This window comes from Parus major, chromosome 1, assembly GCF_001522545.3.
Source record: "Parus major isolate Abel chromosome 1, Parus_major1.1, whole genome shotgun sequence".
NCBI classification, from domain to species: domain Eukaryota; kingdom Metazoa; phylum Chordata; class Aves; order Passeriformes; family Paridae; genus Parus; species Parus major.
In genome coordinates this window covers 104,688,935-104,703,243 of record NC_031768.1, presented here as the reverse complement: position 1 = coordinate 104,703,243, position 14,309 = coordinate 104,688,935, and the positions used below count along the sequence as shown (strand labels likewise).

At 38.3% G+C, this 14,309-nt stretch overlaps 1 protein-coding gene across 9 annotated transcripts in view; it reads right to left on the bottom strand.

Annotated features, from left to right (window-relative positions):
* Positions 1-14,309, bottom strand: part of ROBO2 (roundabout guidance receptor 2) — an 867,116-nt gene that overhangs the window by 22,195 nt on the left and 830,612 nt on the right. For 8 of the 9 annotated variants that reach the window (XM_015636755.3, XM_033518494.1, XM_015636762.3 and 5 more), the window contains one exon: positions 10,941-11,158. In XM_015636755.3, coding sequence (XP_015492241.1) covers positions 10,941-11,158 — 218 coding nt within the window. Of the gene's footprint in view, positions 1-1,562; positions 1,746-10,940; positions 11,159-14,309 lie in introns of all 9 variants that reach the window. The other variant, XM_015636747.3, reaches the window with a different exon arrangement.

Genomic DNA, 14,309 nt, shown 5'->3' with positions numbered 1-14,309 from the left:
GTGTTACGAGCGTGTTTGTGGTGGAAACTGCACTTCTCAGAGGTTCAATACAAGTGAAGTAATTTTGGTGAATGTTTGCATTAACTTTTACTAGAGCAAACAACACCAAAAAAAAAAAAAGGTTGGAAAATATTTGCTCTTTTAATTCAGAATCTGGGAGACTCCTCAAAGAAAACAGTATATTTTAAGTTATAGTTTGGCCAGATGTGTCCCTACTAGATAAGTGAAGGTCTACATGAGTTTTCTTGTTTTGGTTTTTTTTTTTGTCTGTGTTTTGAGGTTTTTTGTTTTTGTTTTTTGGGTTTTTTTAAGTCATATGTCAGATTTGCTCAATTTCCCTTAATAGAAGGAAACAACTGAGGGCTTCAGCTATGGTGAAATAATCTTTTAAGGATGACTATGTCTGACCAAAGCCGGTGGTAAAAGTCCCAGTGATTTGAAAAAAGCTGGGCTTAAGGCTTTGCCACCAACTCTTTCCTTTATTCCTAATGTTCCTTAAAGGCAGACTTTGCCATGAAGTTATTGCATACAGAAAGCCTACAGTTTGCAGCCCCAACATGTGAGATTTTCTCTTAAATGCTCACATTTTACTGAAGGACAAACTTCATAGACTTCACGGAGAAATAGTCTAAAAAGTTTAAATAATAGGAATATTATGGGATCTGTCATCCAGAATTAGTTGAGGAAGCATAACAAAAAATATGACCCAAGTTCACACTCTGCTATTAGATTTGTGGATTTAAATAATTAGTTATTGTTGCTATTTTGACAAGACTAAAAAAATGCAAATGTATTCTTTTATTACCAGAATAAAGATAATATTTCTTTATATTTTTAAACAGAAATGAAACATATGGAGCTTTAAAAATAAGAACTATGATAAATTTAGTTTTCATTAATTAGTTTCAGAAGATTGGCTGTTTTCAAATGTAATATCCACTTTACCTGTGTTACATTTTACTTGGCTGATTCAGTTGACATAACCAAAATTAAATGTTATCAAAATATATTAACTTATTTAATTAAGGATTTTTAAAATCAGCTATTAATTAAGCTTTAAACAGTTTGTATTGTTAACAATCAAAGCACATCAATTCACCCCATGCTCAGAAAAACTTCACAGAAAAACACACTTTTGCAAGATGAAATGCAAGAGAAGAGCAGGGATGGAGATAACAGTTTAAATGCAATGTTCATCACTGGAAATGTGAATGATTGTGAGGAGATTTTTCAGAAAGTGAAATTATCAAAGGCTGCAAGGCAGAATTAGTAACCTCTTCACCGAAATATTAAATGAGCATATGTCAGTAAATGTAGAGCAGAGTCAGCACTGAGGGGAACTGCAGCAGACCAAAGGTGCAGATTAAAAGCTTGTGCTATTCACTACTTCAAATCACTAAAAGTGAAACATAACGCAAGGTTTCATTGAAAATATACCGATAAAAGTATCTCCATCCACCTTATCCCATGCATGTTAGACAAGTGTGAGACTCGGTTTCACTGAGAGAAGGATAGGCAGAGACACCCTTCATGCAGAAAGCATCAACTTGGAGTCTACAAACCTGTTCTTGTCAGGCTGGTTCCATCCAGCCTAAACCCAGCTTTATCTGCTGCTGCAACCAGTGCTTGTGCAAAAGTGCCGCTGGTAAAGATGGAGTCGTCTGAGGAGCTACCTACACTAGATCTATGACTAGAAAAGTTACGGTCCTCATCAGACGCAGAACCCCAGCCATTTACCATTGAACCTAAAAACAAATGTAGGGGGCCAGTGAGTGGTGCACATTTGATATTCCTCGTTCATCTAAAGCTTAAAGACCCACTTAATACGTCCTTTCTCAACAGGAAACCCAAAATTCATTTGACAGAGCTTGGTACAGAAGAGCAATACTCATCTAAAGCTTAAAGACCCACTTACTGTGTCCTTTCACAATACAAACCCCAAAGTTTATCTGACAGGGTTTGGTACAACAGAGCACTATCAGAGCTTGGTGGAATCTCATCTGTAGCTTGCTCCATGTAGCTTTGCTCCAGTAAACAGAACAATACATATTCTCCACAAATGCAAAAGCTCCACAGTAAATTCATTTGAAAATTAATGTTTTCTTTTTTCCTGTGATCAAATTGAGTATGGCTGGATTTGTTATTTTTGTTTTACTTGTCTTGTTACAAATCGGTATCTAGTTTGATATTTGCCAAACCAAGTCTTAGTTTTGGACTACACATATGTAAGTCGCAGTAGATATGGCTAAAGTCAGACCTTCAAGAACTTCAAGAGCTATTCTGGACAAGACTGGCAACATGTAATTTTGTGAATCATAACCTTAAAATAAATGAGCAGTTTTAATGGCCTGAAAATAGCTGATCAAAAATAGTTCACTCTAGTGGATTAAAGTAACTTTTTTAAAAGGTTAGAAATAATGAAGATTCAGGAGGAGAGCAAATATGCTTAGATTTAGCACTGAATCAGTTGCTAGACCAGTGTTGGCCCCATGGTACCTTCTAACTATGGATTACCACCACTGCAGGAGAGGAAGGTGATAACAACACCATAAAAATGCAGTCAGAAAACCAGATACCAGAAAAACCACATGGAAGAAGCACAGAAATCTTGACCTAATTGAAATACAAAGAGCAAAATAGAGAAGGAAGAATAAATCTTAAGCAGGAGGCAAAGGCAAAGGCAAAGGGAAGAGCCAGCAGCAGATACTTTGCTCCAGGAACAGGGCATAGCTACCAGAGAGCTTTTGGGACCTGAGCTGCTGCATGGCATTGCATGGTGCTGTGTGGACACAGTGTGTTGTTCTGAGATAGTACAGGCACCACCCCCATCTCAAAGTACCTGAAATGTGCTTTTTAGTAAAAGCTATATGTTGGGAAAAAAAAAAAAAAAAAAAAGCCCAGTGAACTTGTGAGAATCTGCAGAGAACTGATTTTCAGAGACATGAAGACACGTGTGGAGGGATGCATCATGGCCCTGACTATACTCAGTTAGCAGAGCTGAATTTCTGTAAATGCACATGAAATGTGTAGCAGTACAGTAGCCTTTTAAAAATCTGTGTCCTAGAAAACATTTCTGTGTTTAAAATTGTTAAGTAGTAAATCAATAATGACCTGCTTATTGGCTAATTGATAGGCTAATTAACTAATGGTGGTGTCAAATATTAAAAATGTCCTGCAAAAACAGGTCATGAGTACAATGAATGAATCCTGGAATTCAGCAGCATGCTGCACCACAAAGCCCAAGAACAATGGATTATTTTGTGATGCTGCAGTTACCAAACCTTTGAATGTCAGAGAAGTGGCAGGCTATAATAACAAAAACCCTTGCACTCTTCAGATACAAGAAAAGAAACCAAAGAGGTCTGCGGAGGTCTGACAGGCAGAAAGTGTGATAAGTGCAACAGAGAGTGACAGAGTTTGATTCTGCTTGCCAAAAGCACACATAAAATTGTTATTTTCCAAACAGACTCGACCTGATGCAGACAGATGTGAGGGAGCCCAGATAACAGCAAGGGAAGGCTAGAACTGAATTTCCTCTGAGAAGACATTTTCTGAACAAAGTGTGATAGGACATCATAGAGAATGGAGAGCAAAGATGCTCAGCAACAGTTATTGGTGATGTATGAAAAGAGGTACTGCAGATAAAATACTTAATGAAGATGTAAGAAAATGAAACTCTATAACTGAGGACATTTTTAAACAATCACTTATAGACACTTTCCACAAAATATGTGAGAACAAGCTGAAACATAAAAACGCAACTAGAGCTACACATATCAAAGGATGGATGATACTTAGATGCTAAAAATTTAACACGTGTGCCATTAATTTCAGGGACCAAGGGTTTTGTGCCACATATTCTATTGTCTATGTAGAGACATATAAAACCATATATAGAGCACTTTTTGTTTTCAGTGTCATGGTCCGTGAGACTATGGATGTTTTAAGAGAACTTTTAATTTCTATTTTTCACATTGCTGTGTCCATTTGCTAACCACAGCTGTTACAAAACACACAATGCACATGGTAATTTGGATGTGACACTTTCAAGCTTTGTGTAGTAGCTGTTTTTTGTTTGCTTTGTTAATCAGTAAAACAAAATAATCTCATTTTAGGTATGAAATATACTGAAAATCTGCAAAGGGGCATAGTGTGTGAATACAGCTATTGTTCTACACACTCATAGACATGGCAGTTTTTCTAAAATTATCTACATTTTTATTATTGGACTGCCAGTTTTCTAGCCTAACCCTATAAAAAAGCTCTGATCCTCAACTCCTCCACATTCCCATGGACAGCGAGAATGAGCAAGGCTGGGAATATGGATCACTCCCTCTTTCCCTCTCCTCCAGCAGCTGCTCTAGGAGGGACCAGTCATGCTGGAAGCATGTTCTTGCAGGGACATGAGTTTTACTGAGATGTCATGACCCCACCTGGATTTCTGCATCCATTTCTGGGGTCCCTGGCATGAGGCAGACATGGACCTGTGTTGAAGTGTGTCCACAGAGGAGCCACAACAATGATTAGAGTGTTGGAGCCCCTCTTCTGTGAAGACAGGCTGGGACAACTGGGGTTGCTCAGCCTGGAGAAGAGAGGGCTCTGGGGAGATCTTCCTGCAGCATTTGAATATCTAAAGTGGGGTCATTCCAATGACAGAAAGAGGCTTTCTGATAAGTCTGTGGTGACAGGACAAGAAGCAAAATTTTCAAACTGAGAGAAGGTTTCAATTACATACAAGGAAGAAATTCTTTACCATCAGGATAGTAAGGCACTGGAACAGGCTGTCCAGAGAAGCTGTGGATGTTCCAATCCTGGAAGTGTTCAAAGTCAAACTGGATGGGGCTCTCAGCAACCTGGGCTAATAGAAAGTGTCCCTGTCCATGGTAGGGGGATTGGAACAAGATGACCTTTAAAAGTCCATCCTAGTCCAAACCATTCTACGTTCCTTCTGGTTGCCAGAAGCAACTTTTTATATAGAAACTTTTTCTAACTGCTGAAGTCAGCAAAACATCCTGAGAAATGCACCCACAGCTGTGTGTCACCAGGGAGCTAAAGGCTAAATCTCTGTATTATTTCTACTGCTTCCTGAGCTATTCAGTTTCCCTGCATAAACCATTTCTTTTCCCCACCCAGCAAAACCTGCAGCAGTAAATCCTGTTTTGCTCTGACCTGCAGAGGTGTAGACATTGCCCAGAAGGCAGTGCTGGAGCCCAGCCTGGGCACCTCAGGCCACCACACAGCTGTGTTAACACAGCACACGTGGTGACTGCTTGTTTAAAGGCATCCACTGGCCTCTTGCTTTCCAAATCAGATGCACATTTGTTTTTGCTCTGAATAAAGGCAGAATAAGAGATGCTGACGTTCCTTTCAGATCAACTGTGCATTTTGAAATGGGATGAAACAGGCTTTTAGTGTCTCCTTTACATGCAGCTCACTGTGTGTTTTCCAAGAGCACATTTGAGTTTTTACGCTTTCTGGCAACTGTAAATTTTACTCTTGCTGACAGCAGCAGTAAATGCTTTATGCAGAACAAAATCAGCTCTGTGAAAAGTTGAACTCTGTTTTCTTGCTCCATAAAATATCTCTTGGTGCTAATGCAAATAGAAAGCTTCTTTGCTCTCAGGGAAAGGTGAGGGAAACAGAGGTGCCAGCTTCCAGTAGACTGCATGCTACTGCTTTTAGTGGCATTTGCTGGCAATAAAAATGCTATTTTTCTTTGTAAAGTGTACTGTTGCTTTACTTAAAAAATAATAATAAAAAAGTCTAATGCACCTGTGAAATAAAAGCTGCTCACAACTAATCTGGCACTTCTGAGAGTTCCATTAGATACTCTTCTGCATCTACCAACCTCCATGTGCTTACTTCATCTATTTTCCTTTACAAGAACATCCAGCACATATTTATGTTAAGCCCCTGTTCCTCTGCAGTTTTTAAATGGAACAGGGATAGATTGCTCATGTTTCTGAAGTGTGGGTGATGTCCTTGGGGACTGATGCTACTTCAGCTGAAATCAGTTCCAGCATTCTTTCAGCCTTTGTACAGGAGGAAGGTATCATCCTCTCTTGGATGTGTCTGACCACTGTCATGAATGCACAGCAAGAATGCCCACTGATTTTGGTGGAAGTGAGGGAATAGAAGGGGAAATAGGCATTGTACCATCAGACTAAGGAAGAATAATATGAGTGTTTGAATTCAGAATCTAAATATGAACACACTTCCAAAAACTAGACTTTGTTTTTTACTTTCCTCCAACATAAATGCCCATATATTTAAATGTATACACCTGAATAAACCTCTAAGTTTTAAATGTTTTATTTTTGGGCAGAAAAAACTAAAAAAAGCTCATAAATATATATTATATATATATATACAAACATTAAATATATATAATTTATAATATAAATTCATAGATATTCAGCACTTCACAGGCCCAACGATAATTAATGACCTTCATAAACATCTAATGAAAAATGAATTTATGTCACTTAGCCAAATTTATTTCTGTTTGCATTCCATCCTTCTAGATTTTTTGGTTTCCATATTGCTGAAAGGCACAAAAATATCTCAAATTTATTCAAGCTGTTAGAAAAGAAATGCACACAGAACATTAAGTAGTTGCTCAAATGTTGCTGAGCAGTAAAATACTATGATAAAGTGGCAACTTGCTGTGTCTCTATTACTTCTTCAGCACTAAAATTAATTTATGATCAGTCATCAATTCATTTACATGTCATTTTATGCTAAATCTATCGTTGCTGATGAATGCATATCCCTAGATCCATTAAGCTGGAGTAAAGTCTGTGCTTTATAATATGACCCTGCTAATTGTTGCATTACCATTTTTATGAGATACAAAAAGTATCAGTTTCTTATTTTCTGAGCACATATTTAATCCATGAAGCACATTCTTCCTATTAAATGCAATCTGTCTAACTGCTTATAAAATAGAATCTTTTGCAATAGGTATCCCTAAGCAAATCAATACAAATATTGAGCTCTGCCATGGTAAAATATGGCTCATGAAAATGATATTGTGCAGTTTTCGAGAATTATTCCTTTTGTGCTCAGACACAGTGTATGAACAACTTTTTCCATACAGACAGTGATCAGTGAGTCTTTTAATCAAGACCAAAACATGTCAAATAAGGGATATTCTTCCTTGCTGAGCTACACAATCTATAGAGATTTTCATAATTTAGATCTATATAATTCTATTGAAAAAATATAAATTGTTACCTATTTTTTGAGGCACTGTTTAAAAGAATGTCTCTCTGTCTATATCAGTTTGTATCAGTTAGGTATAAGAGGTCCTGCAATAATTTCCATTCTAGTTAATGAGTCAAACTCCTCCCTCAGTCAAAATGCACCAGGACTGAAGATAAAACACTGGAAGCTCTCACTTCCAGCTTCAGTGGTGCTGCAGGAGGAAGAGGAGATAAGGAGAGGGCAAACAAAACCCCCAAACCATAACACTTTGACCTGAAAAAACCTAGGTTTTCTCTTAGTGATTTCAGCGAGAAGCAAATTTATTTCTTCTACAGTCATCATATGCAATTAATTAAGTCTATTGAAGTGGAATAGGGCAACAGACTTTTTGTGGCCATTTGTGCCATAACTCTGCACAGCAATTCATTATAAAGGCAAACATTAAGCAAGAGGGAAAAAAAGCCTATTTCAATGTGTCTCTGAAGGCAAAAAATAATCCTAAATAATTATGAATTAAAAGTCAAGGGAGCAGAAATTTTACCAGTGTTTTTTGCTTCTTTGTATTTTTTTTTTAAGCAGATTCAGTGACTCAAAATCCTAACAAACTACACTGGGAACGGAGCAAAACCTTGGCTTTAATTTCATATTGCATCTCACAAACGTGCAAATCTAAACCTCCCTCCTTGAGCTCTCTTTGTGATATCTGGAGAATGTTAAAATACAGTTCCTGTGCACTCCTCCTTTCTTTTCACTTTATTATACATGTCAACATTATGTCTCTGCCACCTGCAAAGAGAAAAGCTTAATAGTGCAGATTAAACCCTTGTCTGAATCTTCAGTTAGCTGTGACTAAAACTCAAGGGCCTGGAAGACAACTTGACTTTTAAACAGTTTAAAGGAGCAGCACTGTGATGTCAAAGGAATTCAGTAGTTTTTGCTTTGGCTCACGCAGTGCCAGTGCTTCCCCTCGGAGAATCCCACATTTGGTGCTGCGGGAAATCCTTGTTCTCAGCTCAGCCATGAAGAACAAAGCCCCATTCCAGCCCAAGAGTGGCTATCTTTGAGGCATTGCTGAGGCTTGCTAACACTGCAGGGTGAGGAACCTCACCCCGCTCCCTCCACAGCAACTCTGGAGGAAGTCTGGGCCAAGGGATGTCAATTTAGATTTCTCACAAACACTGAACTCCTAGGGCACTTCAGAATGAACAGAAATATTGCTTCATCTGGGTCAGCTGTTCTCATTTGCCTCCATTTTCAAATACATTTAGAGAAGAGAAAACATATCTATAAATTCTTAGAAAAATGCTGGCTGAAGTCACCAAGGGCTCTGAGAAGAAGCAGCTTATGTATTCTCAGCACAAGAAGGAACAATTTAGTTGTTCTACAGTATTTTAAAAGCAATCAAATTGAAGAATGAGAAACAGCTTGGGAGCAACTGAAGCAATTTGCTATACAGTCCTTAACACCATCAAACACAGCCTAAAAGAGTTAACAGAAACAGATAAACAAAAATTAAAATCGTCTTTTGAAAAACAAAATTTGCTCAACTATAATAGACAATATCTTTCCACCATTGGAATAAAACAAGTCCAATACAAACTCTTTTAAATCAAAGTTTTACCCATATAGTAACTGAGGAATACAGAAGTAATTTTGTTATATGGATATTTTGCCATCTTACAGACCCTTTATGCTAACACTCTGGGTGTACTTCTGTAAGGCTATCATTCTTTAATTAAGTCAGTCTAAATGTTCCCTAAGTGCTATAGGGGCAGTCTATAATTTTGCTTCCCTTCCTGCAGTGCCAGCACACACCTTGCCATGCAGTGAACCAGAGCAAGGAACAGATCCAGCTAGTAATTAAACAGGTAAAAGAAAAAGCAAAAGAAAAACCTTAATTTTCAGCTGGACGAGGCCACATGAAGTTACTGATGGTGATGAGTAGAAATATATTTAGATCACCTTAAGTATACTCCCAGTCTACATTATCAAATTCTACCCAATTTCTCCCAAAATACCAAGAAGCTTTTAACAGTCCAGTGATTAGACATTTAACACTTCAAAAATTAAACAAGGTTTTAAAATATTATAACAAGTTTGAAGGTTATTCGTAAAATGATAGATTTTAATAAGCACTAAAGTTTCAGATTGGAGCAGGAATGCAACTCTTCCTTATTTACTCTTGGGAGGGTGGCCCAAACTATTAGGTGAAGATAGAAATGTGGAAACATTCATTTTCTGATTTACAGATACATAAGCATTGCCATAGTAATATATACTAAATGAAAAATGTATACCAACCTTTATTTTTTTATTTATTGCTGTTCTACCAGTGCAAAATTCTTAGTGAATTGCTAACAGAAAGGCTTCTGAGCCACTAGTGAGAGATGAAAAACTATGCAGAATTATAGCCTGAGGGAGATTACACTAGAAATTCAAGCAAAGTGAGTTAACATACTCAAGCACTAAAAAGTTAACCTTCTCAATTCAGGGATTTAAACTTTAACTCTATGGCCTTCAGTTGCATCTGGATTCCAAATCGCAGCAGCACAGATACAATTCTTAAATCTTAATTAGATTGGCAAGCAGTCTGGCTCTAGGGTGAAGGAAAACCTGGAAGGTGGGATTAAGGTACACACTATTTCACTCAACAAGGCAAAGGAAGAAAATTATTGATGCTCCATCACTGTCATATTCCTGCAGTGTTTTCAGAAATCAATCTTGAAGTATGAGTGCAAAAGCCTTGGAATTTCAGAGGTCCAGACAAAGATGGAATTCAGTGCTGCTGTGTTAGGAAGTTGTTCTGAACAAGTCTCCCTTAATGTAAAACCAACAATCAGAGCTGCTGAGATCACAAACTGAAGCAGCACCCTCTAACGCTGTGGCACTGGGGATATTTGGGTCTCCAGCACACCTCCACATTATGGACACAGTACATTATATATATAGTTCAACCTAAAGAGAACTGCACTGCTGCTTACAAAAAGTACATGAAGTCCATATAAAATCTGTGTTTTTGAAAAACAATTTCTTTCATTGCCTACAGCATCACCAACAGCAATTTCATTAATTCACATTCCATGCATTAGTTTATTGTAGCAGACCTTTCTAGGTCCCCTTTGATGATGATGTAGCTTTCCAAGGCATGCAAAGGACAGAAAGAAGTGAAGGAAGGAGAGTCAGAATTATTAAACAGATTTTCTAAAATGGAACAATTACTGAATTCAGCAATACAAAGTATGTTCAAAATACACACTTTCCTATAAAAATGTTGTATTTACTCTAGAAATAAATATTGTGCTGATCTAGCTACACTTACTCTGAAGTCTTTAACTTCCTTGTGTTCATCTGGGAAAGCATTTGCCCAGCAGAATATCTAAAAGTGCTTTAAGATAACATTTTTATGGTGCTCCTGATTTATTAAATATATATTGCTAAGCTGAGGTCTTCCCCCTCTTTTTTATCTAACTGCCTTGCTTCTCTAGTAGAATGAACCTTTCATGAAAGCTAGGATATAACTGAATTTTCTTTCAAGTCTTTAAAGCTTTTTTAAAATTCATGAATTTCCTTATCATTTTGCAGCAAAGCAAAGTATTTAAAAATCCTTCTTTAACTTTAGTATTAACATTTTAAATGTTACAGAAATCAAGTGGAATAAATTTTCACTTAGAAAGAGTCCAAATGGTGATGCATTTTACTGGTAGTAACAAGTTGGTGTCACTGTGTTTGGTTACCTGTCACAGAGCTGTCTAGATTGTCCATACTGGAGCCTGGAGTATGCTCTAGACCTCTCAGTGGCCTACTGATTTCTACAGTTTCTTCTTCAATATCGTCCTCATCATCATCATCATCATCTGGAACATCTGTTTCCAAATCTGAAATAAGGTTTCCAGATACGTATCCTAGGGGAGGGACTGGAGCCTGAGGAGGTTGTGTATTGCTTTGGATGTGCCTACACAAACAAACAGGAAAAGTTATCAGAATGGATGAGGCTTTGCAGCCCATAGACAATAAAACACAAGCCTTTCAACAAGTCCTGAAATAGATTTACAAAATGTGCTTGGTTAGGCCAAACTCAAGAAAAGTCAGTTCAGTTATTCACCACAGCTTCTAATACCAGAGTGCCTGCACACTTTCCAGTCTTAAATAAAAAGAATAAAGATTAAATCCTCTAGGATGAGGAAGGTCAGGATTGTCTTCCCACAATGAAGAGCGATAGACACAGAGGCTACAGAAATCAGATAGGAAATCCATGGAAAAGCACAATTCTGAATCCCAGCCTAGCACATAAGTGTCTCACCCAATATTTCCCCTTGCAAATCACACATTGAACCAAAGTTAAATCTCACTCCTTACGCTTAAACAGATGCAGTGCCTGAAGCAAAAGTCACCCTAAAGAGGAGGAAATGGCCAGGAGGACAGAAGAAATTTTCAAGTCCAATGAACGCATCATCAGTGAGGCCTTTTCATTTTACTTTATTCCAGGAAGTTTAATTGATTTAATTGCAGCAGTATTAGGGCATGCATGTGTGAAATTACTGCATTCAGCAATCACATAAAACAAAAAAAAAGAAAAAAAGAAGACAAAAAGAGCACCCACAGGATAGCTAAATGGCCAAAGGCAAGCACGGGATTCAGAGTTTGAGAGAAAAGAACACCATCAGCCTTCAGAGCAGCATTCCCCACAGCACAACAGGTACACAGCAAGCTGTGCCAGGGGAGCCAGGCACGACTGGCCTTGGCACAAAAGCTTGTACCATGCTTGAAATTGCTAACCTAGGCACGTGGGAATCCTTGGGTGGCTCTGCATGAGGTGCCATGACCTGATTTGAATCGGCAGAACTCTGGATGGGATCCAGGATTCTGCTGGTCTCTTGCTTGGACATCAGTAAAACTGAAGAAATTGCAATTGTCACCTGTTTGGCTCCTAGCTATAATACATTTTCAGTGGAAACTTTGTGCGGAATTATTGCCTACATGAATGAATTCTCATTATCCAATGAGCCTTTTTTTATTTTCGTAATGTAAATCTATCAGATATGAGAATGGCATGGTAAATGTTGTGTACTACTGGTAACTTTCTCCACCTCAGTGTAGGTTTTAACTTATTGCTTATTCTGAATCTAATTTCCAGAACAAGTGCTTCCTTTCTGACATACAATCCCCTTCTGATTAACAGTTATTGAACACTTTTCTGCCTGGACACCAGGTTTTTAGTGTTCTACACAGTGTTCAAAACACTGGGGCACTGAAGGGCACTACCATCTAACTAACCCTCAATAAACAGTGTGATTAGCTCCTAATCAAGCAAAATGCTTAAGTATATGTTTAATGTTAAGCTTGTGATAGAACAATTGAAGTCAATTTCTCATGTACTCATAGTTAAGCATACACTTAAGTGATTTGCTGGATCAAGGCCATAATGATTATGTACTTTTCCAGTAATCTCTAATAGGCTGGCTCATCTTTCTTAAATTCCTAGCTGGCTGATCTCTGTATTTCTCAGTTGCTTGTCCCATAGTAACCTACCTGACAGGTCTCATTTTACTGTTTAGTTTTCCCTGCCTCTACAATGGACAGGTTAACTTTGTGAAAAGAAAACTAAAAAATATTCCTTCCCAGTCAAAACAATGGAAAACTTTCTACTAACTTTGACTAGCATGATACATATCCAGCCAAACAAAACAAAACAAAACAAAACAAAAAAAAAAAACAAAAAAACCCAAAACAACACAAAAATCCCCCCAAAAATCTATGTCATAAAAATCACTTTCAGCACTCGGCCCAATACCCAAAAGGTATGAAAAAAAGGTTATGTCTTTGTTAATGTATTTTTTTTTATTTTGGAGTTTCAGGCTCAATTACTGTGACTTTACACAAGAGTAACATTAAAATCTGTATAATCCTAAGCACATTACAAAACTTCCCAATGAATTTTCATCTCTCCAAAAAGGGAGCAAGACCTTTCCTGCCAGCTGCACGAGGTTTTGGTGCAGCGTCCTGCTCCATTCTCCATGCCTGAAGTGGTTTGGAGGTTTGGAGGGCGTAGGAAGGGTAACAGCTGCACAATGCAGCAGCGCCTGCCTGTGCTGGCAGGGTGTGCATCTGTGTTCTGGCTCAGAAGCCAGTACCTTCAACAGGCCAGGTCTAGCTGCTGCCTGGGATTTGGGTCTGTCCCACAGGCAGGCTGGGCTCGGTGCTTGGCAGCACAGCGCTGCAGCAGGACCGAGGTACCCTGTTGACTGAGTGCAGATTGCAGACAAGCCCCGAGGCTTGCACGGTGTCCAGGGAAAACAGCTGGCTTTGCTTTGGCACCGCCTGCCTACCTGCCTGATGTATTTATGGGAGCTCAAGCTGAATAACTTGGTGGCTTTATTTACCAGGGAAGAAAGGCTGCTCCTCTGCTGGCAGAGTGCCATTCTGTAACTAGCTCTGCTCCGCTCCACCGAGAGTCGCGGGCTTTGTCTGGGTGGAAGAGTTGTAAAAGGACAACTGCTGCTCAGGGAGCATCCAGGAAGCAACTGACCTTCACCATATTCCCAGCCTGGTGCAGTTGACAAGTTCTTTTTCAGTCCCTGAAGAGATTGCTTCTGTTTGTTTTGTAGGGGAAATGTTACTGTGGTATTTGCTTGCTCTTCCTTTAAACAGGCATAAAGCACTCTGAAACACTAGATGCATCCTGTAAATACTACAAACTTGCTTTCTGCTGTTTCTGGGTTTTTCCTACGAATCAGAAATTCTCATGGTAGTTCAAAGTACAGAGATGCAAATACTTCATTCTCATGTGACACAGTGTAAAAGCTGCCACAATGCTATTTCAAGAGACTATCATTATTTTTAATCAGGAATTTAGAATCTTAAAGTTCTTGAAAATTCTAAAAAAATTCCTGTCTTTTGCTAGCCTGAAAAGAGAGTACTCTCAACTTTATAAAAGATGTTAAGAGGTAGGCATTACTACTTAGCTGAACATGTGCAAAATTGTGGAGGAATATGGTTTTTACATTTTTCAGACAAAATTTAGCATATTACCAAGTATTATGATTTAAAAAACACATGTAAGGCCTTCCAACTATGGGTAGAATTTTGCTCTTTCCTCTTCCATT